This window comes from Exophiala mesophila (assembly GCF_000836275.1).
Source record: "Exophiala mesophila strain CBS 40295 unplaced genomic scaffold supercont1.4, whole genome shotgun sequence".
Lineage (NCBI taxonomy): Eukaryota > Fungi > Ascomycota > Eurotiomycetes > Chaetothyriales > Herpotrichiellaceae > Exophiala > Exophiala mesophila.
In genome coordinates, this window is record NW_015622507.1 from 2272942 (window position 1) to 2290594 (window position 17653).

Consider the following 17653-nt stretch of genomic DNA (forward strand, 5'->3'; position numbering starts at 1 on the left):
CAACACACGCCTCAGTGCATCTTTACGTGACGCGTTTGCCGCCGAATTAGCGCGTGCCATGTTGGCCATGTTGGCCCCTCTCTTCTTTGGAGACGAAACGTCTGGCGATGATCACGGTCGTGGGAAATGCTTCTCCAGCAATGATAGACCGTCCTTCACTTACTGTTCTTGCTTCTTGGTTCTGACAACATCTGTTATTTGCATCTAACATGTCTCGATAGTTGCGCCTATGCCTTCTCCTCATAAGAAGCGACCGATATCCGAATTCTTTCGTCCGTACAACACCAGCAATGTTCCAGCGAAACGCCCTTCTCCCTCTATCGATCTGCCACCCGGCAAGAAGAGCCCTAGCAAGCCTCGATCCCCCACGAGGACACCAAAGTCAGTGAAGAAACATGGAGATGACCTTACGACCACCCCACGGGCTTCGTTTTTCTCCCCGGCCGCTGCCCCCGGCTCCACCGCTTCGCTTCCATACAGAAGTCCTGTCCCAAAGTCGTCCCTGAAGCCTCCGTCAATATACAAGAGTGGCTCCCTGTTTGGTGCTTCCCCGCAGGCAGACCATGCCCAGAACAGACAAAATCATTCGTTCCATTTCCAGGACCTGCCTGGCCCCTCCAAGTCAGTGGCACAGCGACAAGAGCCCATTGTTATCCCAGATTCGGACGAGGACACCGATTCCCTACTCTCGTTGGCAGACATATTCGGCAAACCACAAGACCAGACGTCGCGCTCTTCGTCACCGAAAGTCGATGAAGACAAAAACGAACTTGAACGAAAGCAGCTCTTGTCCTTGTTCACACGCGGCCGGTCAGACCCTCTGGTGGGAAGGGACAAACTTCGAGAATTGCATCGTAAGCAACAAGCTTACAAGTTTGACTTGCAGGGGATTCTAGACGATCATTTTGGCGACGAAGACAACGACAAGACTCTAAAGAAAGCCCAAGACCACTACCACGAATCCACCAGGCCAAAAGACCACCGATATGCAGCGGAAATGGACCGGGAACTACTGGCAACGGTGGCTCACAATGGCGACGATGATGACCATGTCAGGAGACTGATGGACGCTGTGCAAAGAACAGAAGCACTAAATGCCGAAAGAGTCTTCTCCTTTTTCGGTAACTCTGGTCTGAGTGATTGGAGAGATAAAGTCCCGGATCGCATGGACTTCCCCTACCATGCCATTTCCAATGGCCTCCGGTCGAAAGATGAAGAAGACACTCTGTCGACATCATTCATTTCGGGTTACTTGTCAGAGCTGGCTTCAACAGGGAAATTGGCCCATGATGTTTTGATTTGGACTTTCTACGCCGTTGCGACAGAACCGCGAGATGATTTGCGGTACGGATATATTAGCTGTCTCTCGAATGGAAGTTCGTCCTGGACACGGAACAATTTGAAAACCTCGGATGTATATGGTATTTTCAAGACACTAGGCGCAGATTCAACCAGCCTGGACGATTCGGACGCAATCGTCTCAAGACATCGACATCTTAAAGAACCCGCAAGACGCGATCCCAAGTACTTGCTTGCAGTCTTAGACATGTTTCGAGGGATTTGTCAAGACATGGACTTCATGGTCTTGAGCCATCTCACCTCCATTATTTGTCGGCTTGGCTTGGATCAAGAAATGATGAGTGATATGCGGATCTCTACTGGGGTTGAAGGTCTGCTTGAACATCTCCTAAGTCTACCAGATCCTGATATGAGGTCACATGTCATGGAAAGAGTGCTGGACGATATTGGCCAGCATTTGAAATCACCGTTGCTTCAGGCCCGACTTCTCGATCATATCCTACCTACATCGAGCAGCACCATTAAGATCCGAATCCTCCTAGCTCGAACCTTCCTCCTCGGGCCATTAGCCATCACCCTGTCGGAACTCAGCCCAACCGATCTGTCTCTCGATCCTCTCACCGAACATATCACCACATCTGAATCATTCGAGACCTCACGTTCCAAGACCAGCGATCCTGTAGACTACACTGCACTCAAGGCTCTGACACATATCCTCGACATTGCCATATCTGTCGGAGGACGCCCTTCCACTTTTGAAACACGCGCAGATGAAGTTTCCTTTAATCGTTCTGTGGATCGCCTCGCAGATGCAGTCCGAACAAAATACATATCAATCGTCGACACTGGAGCTAGTCATATGAGTCGGACTGAAGCCAAAGATCTATTGCGCAGCTTACACTGGAGATTGCTGTACAGCGTGCGAACTCAAATCCGACTCAAAAAGGGTGTCTTTGATGGAAATGCAGGCAAGAATGGAGGATTTAGAGACGGCGACGAGGTCAGAAGCGAGGAGAGGAGTCGCGGGTTCATGAAGGGGTTCCTAGAGAAAGTCAAGGCCAAGGGAACCACGAATCAAGGAGACGATAAAGTCAAGATTGAGGAGCTAGACACAGAAACAGAATCGGAGCCAGAAGCCGAGCCAGAAGGAAACACAGAAGACCAAACAGAATCAGATGCGGATAGTGACGATCCACTACATGCAGAAGAAGAAGACGACGTCGTTAACAACCAGAGCGTCATCTCCACTGCCACAACCACCACCCTAACTAGTGGGAGCACAACTACCACACCATCTGAAACAGAGATGGAGATACGACGACAGTTGGGCTTGACGTGAGGTATGAGTCATGCGTGAGAAATGTATGATGTGGAGTGTGCGTTTGATTGTTAGGCAGAAGTTCGACGAAGGGACGAATCAATGCATATAAAGATGCAAGAGAGTTAGAGTCGTGTTGTGGATGCACCAATGTGCCATGCAATGCAACATGTCGGAGTATTTGGTCCTTGAGCATGGTGTTCAGGGGAAGCGAGTTGTGTTACGGTCTAGCAACTGGGACTAGCAATGTTAGAAATCATCGATATCATTCGAGATTGGTGTTCTTATGAGTATGAGGGATTCACAGGCACCTGTAGCTGATGAGATAATATCGAACTCGACCACGGGCACATCTGACGAGTCCAGAAATCTATCATTGTGGCCGAGGCTACAGCGGCTGATTGACACTTATTTCCTAGTTACACCACGCCCGAATGCCATTTCTAGCACTCCCCCCAAAAGCCCCCTCGAGAGAGCGAATACGGCAAACTCCACAGAAAACCAAACTCAGACAGACATGATTGATCGCACGGGACAAAGATTCAACATTCTTGCCCATTGTCTTTTAGTCCTTGAACCTGCGATTTGTGTTCTCTCCGAAGAGTGTGGCCCTGATGCTGGGAAGAGCATCGGTCTCCAGTAGTCGTAGTCGTTCTTCGAACGTGTTGTTGAGTTCGATCTTTCCAGCGCTGCCTAGAATGAAGACTCCTCCGGCCCTAGAGATCCCACATGTTAGTGTTTTTGCTTGCAAGTAAACGAGAATGAAAGCTTACGATGCCTCGGGTAACCAGTCTTTCTCGTCGAGCTTAACCTCAACCTCCTGCCCAAAGTTCTTTTTATATTCCTCAGCAGCCTTCTTGCTGGCAGATAGCACTTTGTCCTTATCGGCTTTGCGTGCTTTCAGTTCCACCTTCTTCTCCGCAAGGATGTATAGACCTTCTAGGATCAGACCCTGCAAGATCTCTTCATAGTTCTTGCTCTTTGTGGACGCATCCTTGAGCTTCTTCCTGGCGTCCTCGAACAATTTGTCCAACAATTCCTGGCGAGCGGAGAGGACCTTGATACGTGTCTTGTTGGCGGTGGTGGAGCGGGTGATCTGTTGAGACATGGAAGCTTGCTTGAACTTCTTCTCATACTGGGTGTCAATGGCGGCGATCTCTTCACGGACCAGTTTCGATTTCTCAATGGCGAACTCTTCGTCGGCCTTGAGATGAATCTCGCGGGCCTTCTCCAATGCCTCTTGCCGGATGAACGCGGTCATCTTCTTCAATTCGGCCGCGACCTATATCATAGAGACATGGGATGTTAGCTAGCTGATACGAAGCATGGTATCGGTGATGTGAGGGGCTGTCATTGCATACCTGGTCGTCGGACAGAGCGTGGGACGACATGATTGCGGATTGAGTGTAGAGGATGTGAGTGAGTCTGAATTGATGGGTGATCTAGAGTCAAGGGATGGGTATGTGGTGGTAGGTTGGTGGCTCGCTTGCTTGCAACCTGAAGTCTGGTTATCGGTGGGAGTTGTTGAGGAAGGTGCAGGCAGATCGCAGACTGGCAGATAGGATGGAAGGTGCGATAAAGGTTCCTGATGAATCTGAACAGACTCTACTAGAGTGTCGTCCGGCCTCGGATCTTCAGAGTAGATCTCTATGTGAGCAACGAGCGAAGGTCGATTGTATAAAAGCTCGGTTGAAATGCTTCGTCTCTCGCTATCTTTTGAACGGGCAATAAGGAACTCCAGGAACCAAACGTTCACCCGTAGAGCTACCGCAGCCAGGGTGACCTTAGGCAAGGCTGAGCTGACTTCATCGTGCTCGTTTGATTGGACGGCCCCTCTTGATCGACCCTAAACCATTTACGGACACATAATGATGTAAAGGCCCGAGTCCAGATCGCTTGTCCATCTTCTCGTGCCTCTCCTCTCCTCACTCTGCCCTGACTGACGTCCTCTCTCCGCGGCAAACCGCCACGCCGCGTCAAGTAAACACCAACTCCTGTCAGAGCATGCATCCTGTCAACTCCCTATCCGACATCCTCACCGACACATAACCGACTCTGAATGCTTCGCTACTCAAAATGAGCGGCTCCTTGAAGCTGTCAACACTGCCACCAACTCGGATGGACAATCCCACCCTAAGCCCTATCCGTAAACAAACATTGTTACACTCGATCCTCGACCATGGGACAACTCGGTGACATATCGCCACAAGGGAGCATCGCTGTAAGTGCTATTTATATGTGCAGGCCCCAAATGGACACTAAACATTATTCCAGATTGGAATCATTGTCGGCCTCCTCTCGACTTCCATCCAATCCCTAGGCTTAACCCTCCAACGCAAATCCCACCTCATCGAAGATGCAAAAGACATCCCAGAGACACGGCGGCCAGCCTACAAGAGACGGAAATGGCAAATCGGCATGCTCATGTTTGTTCTCTCCAACATAATCGGTAGCACCATCCAGATCACCACACTTCCCCTACCAGTTCTATCCACGCTCCAAGCATCCGGTCTCGTCTTCAATACCGCCTTCGCCACCTTATTGCTCGGTGAGCCGTTCACCCGGTTCTCAGTCATTGGTACTGTCTTGACTTGCTCCGGTGCCGCTTTGATAGCCACCTTCGGTGCCATTGGGGAGCCAGCCCACAATCTCACGCAATTGCTCGAACTTTTGTACCAGCGAGACTTTATCATATGGATGGTTGGGACCATATTCGTCGTGGTGTCCACAATCCTTTTCGCACACCTGCTAAAGATATGGTCATCCCACAAACACATCTCTCAAGGCTTGCCCAAGGCTGAAAGGCCCCGATCGGCTTCTGCAATGTCTGCCGGAGGAGGTTCCAGAAGACCATCTCTCCCTCTCACACGCTCCTTCACCGCGCAACTACCCCAACCATTGAAAATCCGTCTCGGCCGACTCCGACTCATTCGCGGCCTCAGCTACGCCCTCATCTCCGGAATCCTCTCTGCCCATTCACTGCTTGTCGCAAAATCCGCGGTGGAACTCCTTGTCCGAACGATCGTCGACCACAACAACCAGTTCAACCGTTTCCAATCATGGCTCATCCTGATCGCCTTGTTATTTTTCGCCTTGACTCAACTCTACTACCTTCACTTGGGCCTTCTCTTCTGCAGTACTTCTGTATTATACCCATTTGTCTTCTGCGTCTACAACATCATCGCCATTTTGGACGGTCTCATCTATTTCCAGCAAGCATCTCGCCTGAGCGTGTTACATGCATGTCTCGTCGCTTTAGGCACCGTGATATTGCTTTCCGGAGTCCTGGCGCTGTCATGGCGTCTTGACGACACTACTCCAGCCGAAGCCGCGCATCAAGCCCTCCCGCCAAAGACACCCCTCACCCCTGGGATGGGCCTGGTGCAATCACCCTCAGACGAACGAGATCCTTTGCTCCCAGCAAGTGCAAAGCGAAGCTCGACATCACTTTCTCGTCGTTCCGCGGACGAAGACACTCCTCTTCTTGGTGGACGAAAGAGGCAATCGATCTTCTCATCCCATACCCCGATGGAGTCCACCGAGACTGCTGGTATCTGGGCTGAACTTGATGACGATACCTCTCAACAAGATTATCTCGCCTCTCTTCCGCAAGCACCCTCGCCATATTTGACAAACAATTTCAGGGCAGGAAGAAGAAGAGGAGATTCTGCCTCGTCAGTTGCTGTCAGCACCGGAAGTAGACGGAGTTCGTTTGGCAGTAAACCCAGACACGCGAGCCAAGGTTCGCTACGATTCTCAGAGCCCGGTCACACAGCATCATCCGAGAGCGTTGGCCAAGCTGTCCACCGAAGACGGAGTAGTGCTCCGCATCAGCCGGTGGACATTGGTGAACCTGGCCCAGAAGTGGCTAATCCAAAAACACGCCATAGAAGTACCTCAGTGCGATTTGCCAATACAGGCAGTAATAATCAAGGTGAAGATCGTGGTCAGGACCAGCAAAATCGACCAAGGTCAAGACAAAAGCAACCTCACTTATCGCAGGCGAGTCGATATGATTCCAGCATCCCCTCAAACTCGAACGTGCCTGATGATCCTGTGCCACCTGCGACGGAACCAGAGTCAACTGGTAGAAGATGGACGTCTTGGTTTCCGTCTTTTCAAGAAAGAAAGTCGCCATAGACATTCGATGGTTAAAAGCGAGAGGTTTGTGTATCACAGTATCCATAGGCTATATAATGTCAAAGCATTAATGCTTTTAAAATCATACGTCCCTGTCGAATAGGGATATTTACGATTTCTAGCCAGCTATACCTGCGCACCTCTCGCCTTGCTTGAGTATACAGCATACTGACCCATGACTGGCATATGCAATGACAAAAGCAAATGTTCGTGTCTCCCGGGTCTCGGCAGATGATTCAAGACCATGAGCCTGGCCGGCAAAAAAGTCCTTTCGGCGTTATCATTTCTCATGACTTCTTTGGTTTCCTTCGCTTGCTCGGGGGCTGCCATCTCTCACGGTACTGGTCGAACTACTCGGTGATGGCGACTCGTTTTGGTCGTCGTCCAAAGACGCTGGCTCTTGGACGGGATTTTCCTCAGGGCCAATCATTGCAGTGTCCCTCGGTTCGACGGATGTGTTGATAACCGGTAGGTTGGGTTCACCTCCGTAGGACACTAATCGAAACAAAGCTTCAGGACGGCCTTGCCTCCACCAAGACTTGGAGGTGTTTAGCTTGGTGGATGATTGCGGACTTCTTGGCTTATGCGAAGGTCTAATCGATGTCTTGACAATTGATTGCGTGCGTGAAGGCCATTTCAATCTTTCCACCCATGGAGTCTTGTCATGAGGCTTCGGTTTAAAACGAGTGTTGAGAAATTGTCTGACGCCAAAGTTTAGTACAACACTCTGGCAGGACTATTTGAGCGTCAGCTCGTGTACAAAATCCTAAAATCGGTCGACGCCGAGGAAACTCACCCTGTTCAGAAAATGAAATGTGCTAGTACCTAGATGCAATAGTTTGTATTTTTGCTGCTGAGCCGCACGAAACTTCATTTCTGCCTTCCTCACTCTTCTCATGTGAGCCCATCGCTTCTGATGTTGCCGCAAAGCCTCAGCGAGATACTCCTCCTGTTCGCCAGAGTGGCGCGCATGGGTTCCCATGGCTCCAAGTATCACCAAGGAAGCCAGGATCGTGATAGCCAAGATGAATAGGATCGCGAGGAATGCACAGGTCAGCACTTCGGGGAGGTGCTCGATTCTCTGTGCCGCCATAAGCACTCGAATGATCATGGTTGCTGATGGAGGATGGGAGGATTCAAGGTTTGGGCTGAAAGTCGGCGGCTAGAGAGATCGCAGTGCTCAGAATAAATCGCCACAGGTGCTCGGTGTGGAGGCTGGGTTGATGAGAAAACGCTGATCAATGCCAGTCCCGGTTTCATAAAGAAGAAAAGACCCTTCACGGATGCGCCTGCAGTATCGTTTGTCTCAAGGCCATCCCCGGTTGCACCTGAAAATATTAGATGATTCGTCCATGTCCCGCATTAGGGAACTGATTATCCTGCTGTTTCTCCATATATCTTGAAGACTGGACTTCCCTCTTAGATAGCGAAGGAGGCACAAAACGCCAAATGATCAGCGATCTTTCTTCACGCTCATGGGGCTATCAGTGACCCCGGTGTGATCTGTAACAGAGCCACTCTCGCTGCTTACGATATCCTCATCGCTAGATTCATCCCAGATCTCTCGGGATTCTCGTTCGACGCGGCGCATGGCTCCGGCAACCTCGTCCAACTTGCTCACCACATCAAGCACCCCGTAATTGATCTTTTGAAAATAACGATCATTTGCTTGTCTTCGTTTCCGGGCTAATTCAATGTCCCGCTCTGTCTCTTCCTCCAGGGTCTTGTTCGAGTCGAATGCGTTGACATTGCCTTCGGCCACCGCCTTTTTCACCTTTCCAGGAGTTGACTTAGTGTCAAGCGCACCGACGGTATCAGTATCTGGCTCATGCTCATGTAATTCGTCCGCTTCACTTTTGGCCCAAGCCTGCGCGAGCGAAAGCTGGGCGGTCCGCAAGTCCGACAAAGCTTTTGCATGAGCGGCTCCAAACACGTGTGAAGTATTCATCGCTGACGCTTCAACATCGGCAAGAGTCTTCTGCATCTCAGCCCATAGGCTCTCTGCTCGGTGATCATCGGCTTCGGCCGCAGGTTGCCGGAGCGCAGGACCAGAGAACGATGATGCTGGTGGGACTCGAGATGGTCGTGGGAGTCGATGCTGAGCATCTTGCTCTGCGCCTGGACCGCCAGAATTTCGGTCTGAGGGAAGAGCAAGGGAGATATGAGACGCATTCTTGGATGTTGGCCCTTGGAATAGAGCAGGAGGTGGTAGACGATGGGCGGTGGTTCTCGTTGTATTAAGTTTAGGACGGTCTGTCGGCGTTGGTGTCTCTAATTGAGGGGTCTTACGTGAAGAGGAGGCCATGATATCAGGCAGGGAGCAGTCGCTCCGCCGTCATGAGCCTATGGCTTTATATAATGGACAACATATGATATTGGTCTGCGGAACGTTCAACCCCAGAAAGGCGGACAGATCCATGTCACGATGAGGCTGACCATGAGTGAAGACATGCTCCACCGTATGGTGATTTACTTCTGGCTTGTTTATACTCCACCCAATTATGCCATTTCTCACCGCCTGGAACACATTGGACCCGCCGAGCGCAGTCTTGGCTTCCCACAGAGACTTTGATTTTCTTGGTCTCGCAACATCTGAATTTATCGACAACGACCACCACGCCGCCAATCTCTAAATCCAACAACTTCTGCTTGTCACAGTCGCCAGTACGTATTTCGACGCGAACCCACCTCCATCACTAGCTGTCAGCTCTTCCAATCTGATACAGTGCACTTTCGTGTGTGCAGCACCAAATTGAAGACGCCACAGCTTTCCCACAACCACCCCCGGATCTTGTAGCTACACATTCCCAAGCTCATTGTCACTAACTCCTTTCGCTTTAGAAATGACAAACAGAGGAAAACCCCGTGGTTTGAACGCGGCCCGCAAGCTGGTTGCCGCCCGCAAAGAAGGACGATGGGCCGATCTGCACTACAAGAAGCGACTTCTCGGAACAGCCTACAAGTCATCTCCATTCGGTGGATCTTCGCACGCCAAAGGAATTGTCCTTGAAAAGGTCGGCGTCGAAGCCAAACAGCCCAACTCGGCCATTCGAAAGTGTGTCAGAGTTCAGTTGATCAAGAACGGAAAGAAGGTCACCGCTTTCGGTAGGTTTTCTCCTCGATTTTTCTCAACTTCGAATGTTTTGTGTGTGGGATGAGGGTTTGAAAAATTCGATAAAAGCTGGAGAGAGAAGGAAACGGAGTTGAGGACAATTTTTCGAGGAGAGAACCACATTGTTATCTACGAGGAAAACGCCGAAAAAAGAAAAAGGAAGAAAACTTGACTAACATGAATTCTCCCATCTAGTCCCCAACGATGGTTGCCTCAACTTCGTTGACGAGAACGACGAAGTCCTCATCGCCGGTTTCGGTCGAAAGGGCAAAGCCAAGGGTGATATTCCCGGTGTCCGATTCAAGGTAGTCAAGGTCTCTGGTGTTGGTTTGAGCGCTTTGTGGAAGGAGAAGAAGGAAAAGCCCCGATCGTAGGTGGTTGATCAACAAGCAGGGTTTGAGCGGTGGAGCTTTCTGGGCGGTGTATGCTTGCGTCGAGAGACACATGATCATGGAGACAAATCTATGATTGTGCAGCATGTCTGTTGTTAAGTCATTACGACGACGACAACGACAACAGCATAATAGCACTCGCACCAGCAGCAATCTACTAGCATGCATTGCTCCTGGATGGGACTGGATGGTTTTGCTAGATCGATATCCCATACAAACAAAAATCCGGGGGAGACCCCAAATCCAACGTTTTCGAAGAAGTATGCTTAACGATAAGTCAAGGATCGGTCGTGCGAGTGAGAAATGTTGTCAGCAATTCCCTCCACCTTTGATGATACCTCTCGATTATAACCACAAGAGAACGATAGATCTCTTTGACGATCAAAATGACCTTCTAGCTCGTAGTACCCACAGCCACTGTATGGCTATAGTTGCGTGACAAGTCTTCAGTATACTGAAGTGGTGTTTGTAGCCTGCCAACGTGCATATCAATGGTCTAAAATAAAGTAATAATAGTAATTCGAGTTCTTTCTAGCATAGAACGTTTGACGAAACACAACGACTTTTAAGTATCCAGCCCAAAGGATTGCTTTTCTTTAATCCCCCATCTTGGTGCGCCTTCGCTCTCCTCCTGCGCCTTCCAAGGGTGTATACTCAGTTGATCAATTACACTTGCTCAATTGCCTGCTTGCATGTTTTTATAAAAACCAGGAATTTTTCATGTTGTGGTAAAACAACACTGGGAAAGGAATCCATAGAGATAGTAGTTTGTTCGAACTTGGTTGAGTTCGAAGAGGGCAAGACAGTTCAGCGCTCTCCTTTTGCTAGGAAAGAGGTCGATGGCGGGTCCAGAAAATTTGAGAGATTAATGCAGAACATCGAGAGTCTCTCGTTCGGGATCACGTAGCCCGTCACTGGATTTTCCCTTCCTTCCACGTGTGGGAGGGGTCTTGAGGTTGAAGGATTCTCCGTCATTGCTGAGAGGACTTCTAGCCTCGTCGTCTTCACTTGCCTCTGGGCTGGGTGCTTGGCTGTCTCGGAGTGAACGCCTCCTACGCATCATCTATCATGAAAAATAAGTGTTAGCTTGCTTGCCGAGAGTTCTTGCCTGAATGGTTAAACAGAGAAAGAAAGGGTCATGACCTACCCATGATTTCACCCCTCCTATCAAACCAAGGCTATACCCAGCAGCAAAGTCTTCGCTTCGACTCAGTCTACCAGGAGAATCGCTTCGCCGATCGCCATTTCCAGGAACCTCGAGATGTCGGAGATGGTCGACAGCACTGACAGCGCCACCGCCAGGACTTCGCAATCCGTCACCAAGTTGCCGATTAAACGGAGCCGGGCTTGCAGGTCTACTGCTCTGCCAGAATTGTCGGAGATCACGACCGATCTCGCCACCGGCGGTGGTCCAATTGTTCTTGATACTGTCTCGCAACTCTGCTACGTGACGTTTAATGTCGAGTTCATTCTTCTTCAACCAACTGACATTCAATTCCTGTCGGCTGGTTCCTCGCTTAAATTGTCGAGCGATGTACTTTTCATAGTCTCGCACGATCTTGGTGATGATGCCTGTGGTGGAGACACCTTCGGTACGTTGGGTGACGAGAAACTTGCCCTCTCTTTTGATGGGAGCGTAGATATCATCGCCTTCGTCAGCACCGTAGGGTTCATCATCGTGAGCAACGTAGTCGATGTTGTGCTTGGCAAGGAACTCGGGAGTGACGATCCATGGGCAGCTGGGGATAACTTCGTCGACCCATTTGCAGTGGCGGACGGTTTCGGCTCTTTCTGCACCGGTCAGGACAGTGAGTCCTTTTCTCTTGTGTGTTTCCGCATCTCCTGTCACGCCAACGATCAAATAAGTGTCAGGAAAGGCAGTTTTGGCTTGCTGCAACTGGCGCATGTGTCTATAGGGAATCAAGTCAGTCATCGAGATTCAGGAGTCTTGCTAGCAGGGATTGTGGTGTTCCTTACCCAAGATGAAATAGATCAAATACGCCGTCCGCATACACACGCACAGGTCTTCCCTGCGGAGGAGGGTTGGTCTTGTAACCACCGACAGGATCTCTGAGCCCAGCTTTTGGAGGAGCCTCTATCTCCTTGTCACCTTCTGCGACATGTTCATTGGCTGGGTCATTTTTGTCCTCTATGCCGTCACTATCATCCGTAGAACTCAGAAGCTCAGCGGAATCGTCAATGGAGACGTCTGTGGTTGAGTTTCCATTGGGTTCAGTGGGCTTAGCACCCGATCGTGTTCGAGCTCGTTTGCTAGGAGGCACCGCACTGTCGTGGGACAAGCTGGAACCGTGCTTGCGGGTTCGAGGATTGTGTGTGGGAGATTCGGCTAGCTCTTCCCCTGACGCATCTCGCGAAGATGGCTGCTGAAGTTCCACAGTGGATGACTTCAGCCGGTCAGAGACGGTTGACCGTTTCCGTTTGGCGGAACCTGTGGAGGATGGGGATGACATTGTTTGAGGTGAAGGACAATGAGACTACCGCGTACGTAGGAGGGAAGGACGAGTCTGATCAGGGTAGAGAGGCTGACTCGACTGGGTGCGACGATAACGGGTTGAGGCTCGCCAAGGAGTGAGGACAAGGAGGGAGATTGATTGTTCGCAAGGAAAAAAATAAAGTTATTAGGGAGTCGAGCTACAAAGATGTTGGGTTTGGGTGAGTTATAATTTGATGAATTTTAGGCGAGGGTGGTGAGATCCCCCCGACTACGTATGAAGAGGCACAGGCACTTTTCTAGAGGATAAGCTTGAAATGCCATGTTGAAACCTGTTTGCCAGTGGGCGATCTACAGTAGTAGAGTTCCGAAGCAGTGTGTCAAGAGTTTCCACTCTATGAGCTGCCAGGCTGCTCAACTCCTGTCAAGTGGCTCCAAGCACCAAAACGTCATCTTGGTCCGTCGATGAGTCTATGCCCAATCAAGTTGCGAACGTGCTTGTCGTGCAGCGCGTTCGTCTCCGTCAGCGGGAGTGCACTGTGGCTGTTCTCTTGTCCCATGCTGACTGAGATCATGATGCATAGAAGTCCTTTGGCGAATAATGCTAATGTACATTTGCAACAATGGTCTGCTTTCTGGTGAATTCTGAAGTCGTGCGTAGGAAATAAGAAACTACTCCGTACGCGTGTTATTTCGCCTACTACTTCCGTTGCATGTGTTATAAGAATTGTACGGGTATCGGAGATCCGCAGCACGCCAACCACCAAGCCATTATCTACTGGGACAAGCATTTGCGGTCGAGTTGGGCTTTAGGTATAGCCGAATGGGTACCCAAGTTGGACAAGAAATATCAAGTCTCCGATGTCGACTCTCACCTTCCACAACGCACTTTTGTACCGCCACCTGCCCTATTCTACTCTGGCCTGATAGTTCGAGGGTTCTCTGCCTAGCGATGGTGTAGTCACCATTGAGTTCTAAGTGATGACGATGGACTTGCTTCGTGAGTCATTGCAATCAACATCCAAAATGGTAGCACATCGTAGTCTAAAGGAGCAGGAAGGGCAAAGAAGGAGAACAGGGGCAGTCAGACTCCTCGGTCATTGATTCTTTCTACCCAGGGATTGAATGTCAACCGTGTGTCTTGTCGTCTTTGGCTGATTCACCTTTCTTTCAAAGCCCCCGTCTGTGTATCTTTGGTGCTGGTCGACATGCGTAAACAAAAAATAGAGTCCTGTAATCACTACACAATAGTTGGATGGGGATGTTGGTCTCCTTTGTCATTCGGCCGGTGTTCTGTCCTCGACACGCACTCCCATGTTCAAGAACAACGACGACGAATAACACGAAAGGAACCGAGGGCCAATGACGACAGGGGAGTAATATCAAGAGATGGATCATCTTCTCGGTTCGAGGTCCCCGTAGAGGATGACCGGGGTCTCAAAGGGTATCTCATCTCGATTGGTGGAGGGTTAAAGGGGGACTTCTGCCTTCGTCTGTCAAAAAATCAACTTATAAAGTCAGACATAATCGCATCATATCAGGTTGCCTTGTTGCCCGGCTCATCTGCCACCGCTTTGATCTGTGTGCCAGGACCTGAAGATGCGTCTCGGTGACTCGACTTGCTTGACTCCTGTTCGTCGGCGGACTGGGGGCCTGGGGTACCTTCTCGCTCGCTACGGTTCGTGTCCATGTCTGAGGTGTCGGGCGTATCTTTTTTCACCTGATTTGTGGCGTCTTTCTCCTCCTCTGACTGATCAAACATTTCGGTATCATCTGAATCGGTCAGAACTTCAGTGCCATCCCCGAGGAGGATGATCCTGCCGTTGCGACCACCATAACCTCTGGCCCGGTGGTCCAGGTCTAGTTCGTATTCATCTGGGCTGTCGTGATCGAACTGATGTCGCACTCCGGGGCCACGGAACTCAGCTATCTGAAAAGTTAGAACGAACAGGGTCCTTTGGATTGAGGAAGGACTTGCCGTACTCTGGTGGTGCGCATGGCCCATCACCGTCTGCCACACGTTTCGCAACTAAGTCATACCACTCTTCTTTGGTTTTACCGTTCAACAATGCAATCACAATCATGGTCATGTTGTCACATCCCACTCCTCCAGTTTCGCTGTTGGACGCAAGGCAATTGTCCATCATGTTCTCACAAATAGAATGTAGCTCCTGCTTCGCGGCAACACCTCTTCGTACAAACTCTATGACCGCCTGGGACGATTGACAATCCCAAATTCCTAGGGAGATCAGCACCAAGCACGCTTAGGAGGCCAGATCATCTTACCGTCACAAGCAATGACAAGGAATTCATCATCGCTCGAGATCTCATGGGTGATGACATCCGGGAACGCTGTGACAATTTGTTGTTCAGGAGAAAGGTCAGGACTCTTTTTGAATTCGAAATCTCCAATGGCACGTGACAAGGCCAGGTTTCCATTGACACGTCCGAAATCGACGAATCCACCGGCGGCGCTGATTCGAGCCTTTTCGCCTATTCGAAGGTTAGATGGGAGCTTCGCTGATTCTCACACATTATTCTCACCTTCATTTTGAGGTTTGTGGTCGAATGAGAGCGGCTTTGCCCGGCCTTTCACACCGAGGACGGTTCGAGAGTCTCCTGCGTTGGCCTGAAAAAGTGAGCAAGGAGACGGCAAGAGGTTAGGGTTTACCAGGCCAGACTCACAACCCAGATCTTGTCTTTGGAGACGATGCCCACCGACGCGGTACATCCCGACACTTCATCTTCATACCGTGCATCTGCTGAGTTTAGCGGTGTACCTCCGTGACGGCCGATTAGAGAGAGAATGTACCATTCAGAATTGCACGATCTGTTGCAAGAAATCCATCCTTTAAGGCCTGTTCCATGTCACCCTTGGCAAATGCCTCTTGTTTCGCCACTATCTTGTGTATATTGTCGCCAGCAAATTGAGCCACCTTTTCACCTCCGTGACCATCATAGACTCCAAAATAGGCTAATCGTTTGTCGGGCGGTGCGGGTTTCTGCGTTTTGCCAGATTGTTCGGGCTGTAGGTCGAGTACTGCGGCATGCGCATCTTCCATGCTTATGCGCCACCCCTGCATGGCCGACAGGCCGTAGAGGAGACAATCATCTGCGCCACTGTCCGATAGCTGTTGAGACGGGTGGTTAGTGATAGTGTTCTCGAGACAAAGTCATCCCACTGTCATGGAGCAAATTCTTTCGCAGTGATTCTCGTAATTAAAACTTGTTCAGGACTTTTGCAGCTCTGAACGACCAACTGGGGCGCAGGCAAACTCGGACAATAGGGGATAGTGGTGACGGCACCTTTTCAACCACGGGTTCGGACAGAGTCTGACCCATGCTGGCTAACACTTGAGAGTATGATGGAGATGGTATGTGGGTGTAATCATATACTTGGAGGGGTCGATGTCATAAGCTTTGTTAACGGTGGGAGATGGTCAGGTTGCAGAACTTGATGAGGGAGGTGGCGCGAATGAATTGATGGCGTCCGGAGAGGTGGAGAGGACACAGGTAATCAAAGGATGACTTAACAAGCGATAAAAGATAGAAAAAGGGAGAGGACTCTGAGATGGATGGCAAGAGAAGAAGGTCGTGTGCAACGTTGAAAATTAGAGGGATGGTGTCAATGACTGGAGAGGCCGCAGAGGAGTGGAAAATCAGGTTGCAAGACGAAACTGACAGTCCCAGGAGTGAGCGAGAGGGCAGAGGGGAGAGGGCAGAGAGGGTGGAGGCCAGTGTTTGTGGCGGGAGCGTCTGAGCCTGCGGGAGTTGATGGCTCTCTGACTTCTGGCATATCAGCCCGTGTGCAGTGCAGATGTGCAGACACGCAATGAGGGCCGCCGCCTGCCACGGCTGGTGCCAAAAGCCTAACACCGGGCATGGAATAGCGGCTTGAGGCGCTGCCTTGCCCGAGCCAGGCTCTAACAATATGACTGATTGCGCCTAGCGACCACCGCAGTGCGCCCACTAAGTACCGGTGTCGTCTACACCCTAAGGTAAGTTAGACACTCGAACTTCAGAGATCTGTCGAGTCTGGACCCCCCACCTATCACTACTAAGTAGAACTAGGGGTTCACCCATTGCAGAAGTACTCAAAGTATCTGCATCAGTTTCCCGTCCCATTATCGGATTACCTGAGTGATCGAAGCTTGTGTAATCACATGGCTCCGAACCCCTATCGGACAGAATGTCACAGAATCGACTTTCTTCCTCAGTTGCTCAAGGCCGTCCAGCCATCACTTCCGGCTAATTGCCAAGGTCCGAGGGGCCTTTACCAAAATCTTTCTCATGCACAGGCATGGTAAACTCCCCATAGCCCACGATTAGGCATCCTAGGTAGTTAATAGGTAATAATAATAATGCACCATAGCACCGCCTACGGAGTAGATTTGGTTGCTAGTCCCCCCTCCCCCTCCAACAAGATTGAGAGATGCTCCCCACTTGGACAAACGAGGAGGCACCCAGGTCCCATTTCCCCACGAAACTGTATTTATGTGTTGCCAATACAGCCATTTTGGCTTCTTTGGCTTCTGTGCAAACCACCCTCCTGGATGTTGACATGATTTCTTCGATCAAACAATTGAAACTGTCCATCGCTTGACAGAGGCATTGCTCTGCTGGCGGGATTTTGCAAATATCGCATAGACCCTCGTGATACACGCTCCCATTCCCTGTCTTTTGACAAGTCACCATCGCCCGCTTGAGTACCATATGAGAAACCGGGCTCGAACGGTCCTCCTCCAGCAGCACTGCGTGGCCGGACTATAGTATCCAAGCTCGGCGAAAATGTAGCATCACAAGTGCTCCGGCCAATATCTGACCAGTCTGACGAGGAGCGTGGTCTTGATCGTGGATATTCTGCTGGTGCAGTGTTGTTGACTGTTTTTAGCGGTGGTCGATTTATATATGACAGAAACCCGACCTTGTTACTTGTGGCT

The 17653-nt window shown here is 50.4% G+C and overlaps 8 protein-coding genes across 8 annotated transcripts; 3 read left to right on the forward strand and 5 right to left on the reverse strand.

Moving 5' to 3' along the window:
• The first annotated feature begins 79 nt into the window (after positions 1-79).
• Positions 80-2975, forward strand: PV10_05968 (uncharacterized protein). Its single transcript, XM_016370708.1, has one exon. The coding sequence runs from the start codon at positions 230-232 to the stop codon at positions 2636-2638; it is 2409 nt and encodes an 802-aa protein (XP_016223001.1). The 5' UTR covers positions 80-229; the 3' UTR covers positions 2639-2975.
• PV10_05969 (uncharacterized protein) lies at positions 2865-4367 on the reverse strand. Its single transcript, XM_016370709.1, has 3 exons — positions 3979-4367; positions 3391-3899; positions 2865-3333 (listed from the first exon to the last, which is right to left on the reverse strand). The coding sequence occupies exons 1-3, from the start codon at positions 4006-4008 to the stop codon at positions 3183-3185; spliced, it is 690 nt and encodes a 229-aa protein (XP_016223002.1). The 5' UTR covers positions 4009-4367; the 3' UTR covers positions 2865-3182.
• A 173-nt stretch (positions 4368-4540) lies between these two features.
• On the forward strand, positions 4541-6830 carry PV10_05970 (uncharacterized protein). Its single transcript, XM_016370710.1, has 2 exons — positions 4541-4838; positions 4892-6830. Exons 1-2 carry the CDS (start codon positions 4797-4799, stop codon positions 6755-6757), a joined length of 1908 nt encoding a protein of 635 aa, XP_016223003.1. The 5' UTR covers positions 4541-4796; the 3' UTR covers positions 6758-6830.
• A 207-nt stretch (positions 6831-7037) lies between these two features.
• PV10_05971 (uncharacterized protein) lies at positions 7038-7868 on the reverse strand (the record flags this gene model as incomplete). The annotated part of the gene is made up of 2 exons (XM_016370711.1): positions 7038-7493; positions 7554-7868. 2 exons carry the CDS (start codon positions 7866-7868, stop codon positions 7038-7040), a joined length of 771 nt encoding a protein of 256 aa, XP_016223004.1.
• Positions 7869-8210: 342 nt separating this feature from the next.
• Positions 8211-9131, reverse strand: PV10_05972 (uncharacterized protein; the record flags this gene model as incomplete). The annotated part of the gene is made up of 1 exon (XM_016370712.1): positions 8211-9131. The coding sequence occupies exon 1, from the start codon at positions 9060-9062 to the stop codon at positions 8211-8213; it is 852 nt and encodes a 283-aa protein (XP_016223005.1). The 5' UTR covers positions 9063-9131.
• Positions 9132-9344: 213 nt separating this feature from the next.
• Positions 9345-10521, forward strand: PV10_05973 (40S ribosomal protein S23). Its single transcript, XM_016370713.1, has 3 exons — positions 9345-9421; positions 9599-9862; positions 10065-10521. The coding sequence occupies exons 2-3, from the start codon at positions 9601-9603 to the stop codon at positions 10241-10243; spliced, it is 441 nt and encodes a 146-aa protein (XP_016223006.1). The 5' UTR covers positions 9345-9421; positions 9599-9600; the 3' UTR covers positions 10244-10521.
• A 71-nt stretch (positions 10522-10592) lies between these two features.
• Positions 10593-13042, reverse strand: PV10_05974 (uncharacterized protein). Its single transcript, XM_016370714.1, has 3 exons — positions 12239-13042; positions 11409-12171; positions 10593-11324 (listed from the first exon to the last, which is right to left on the reverse strand). Exons 1-3 carry the CDS (start codon positions 12730-12732, stop codon positions 11127-11129), a joined length of 1455 nt encoding a protein of 484 aa, XP_016223007.1. The 5' UTR covers positions 12733-13042; the 3' UTR covers positions 10593-11126.
• Positions 13043-13766: 724 nt separating this feature from the next.
• PV10_05975 (uncharacterized protein) lies at positions 13767-16419 on the reverse strand. Its single transcript, XM_016370715.1, has 7 exons — positions 16020-16419; positions 15526-15844; positions 15399-15472; positions 15258-15342; positions 15000-15206; positions 14692-14952; positions 13767-14639 (listed from the first exon to the last, which is right to left on the reverse strand). Exons 1-7 carry the CDS (start codon positions 16053-16055, stop codon positions 14251-14253), a joined length of 1371 nt encoding a protein of 456 aa, XP_016223008.1. The 5' UTR covers positions 16056-16419; the 3' UTR covers positions 13767-14250.
• Between the last annotated feature and the right edge of the window lie 1234 nt (positions 16420-17653).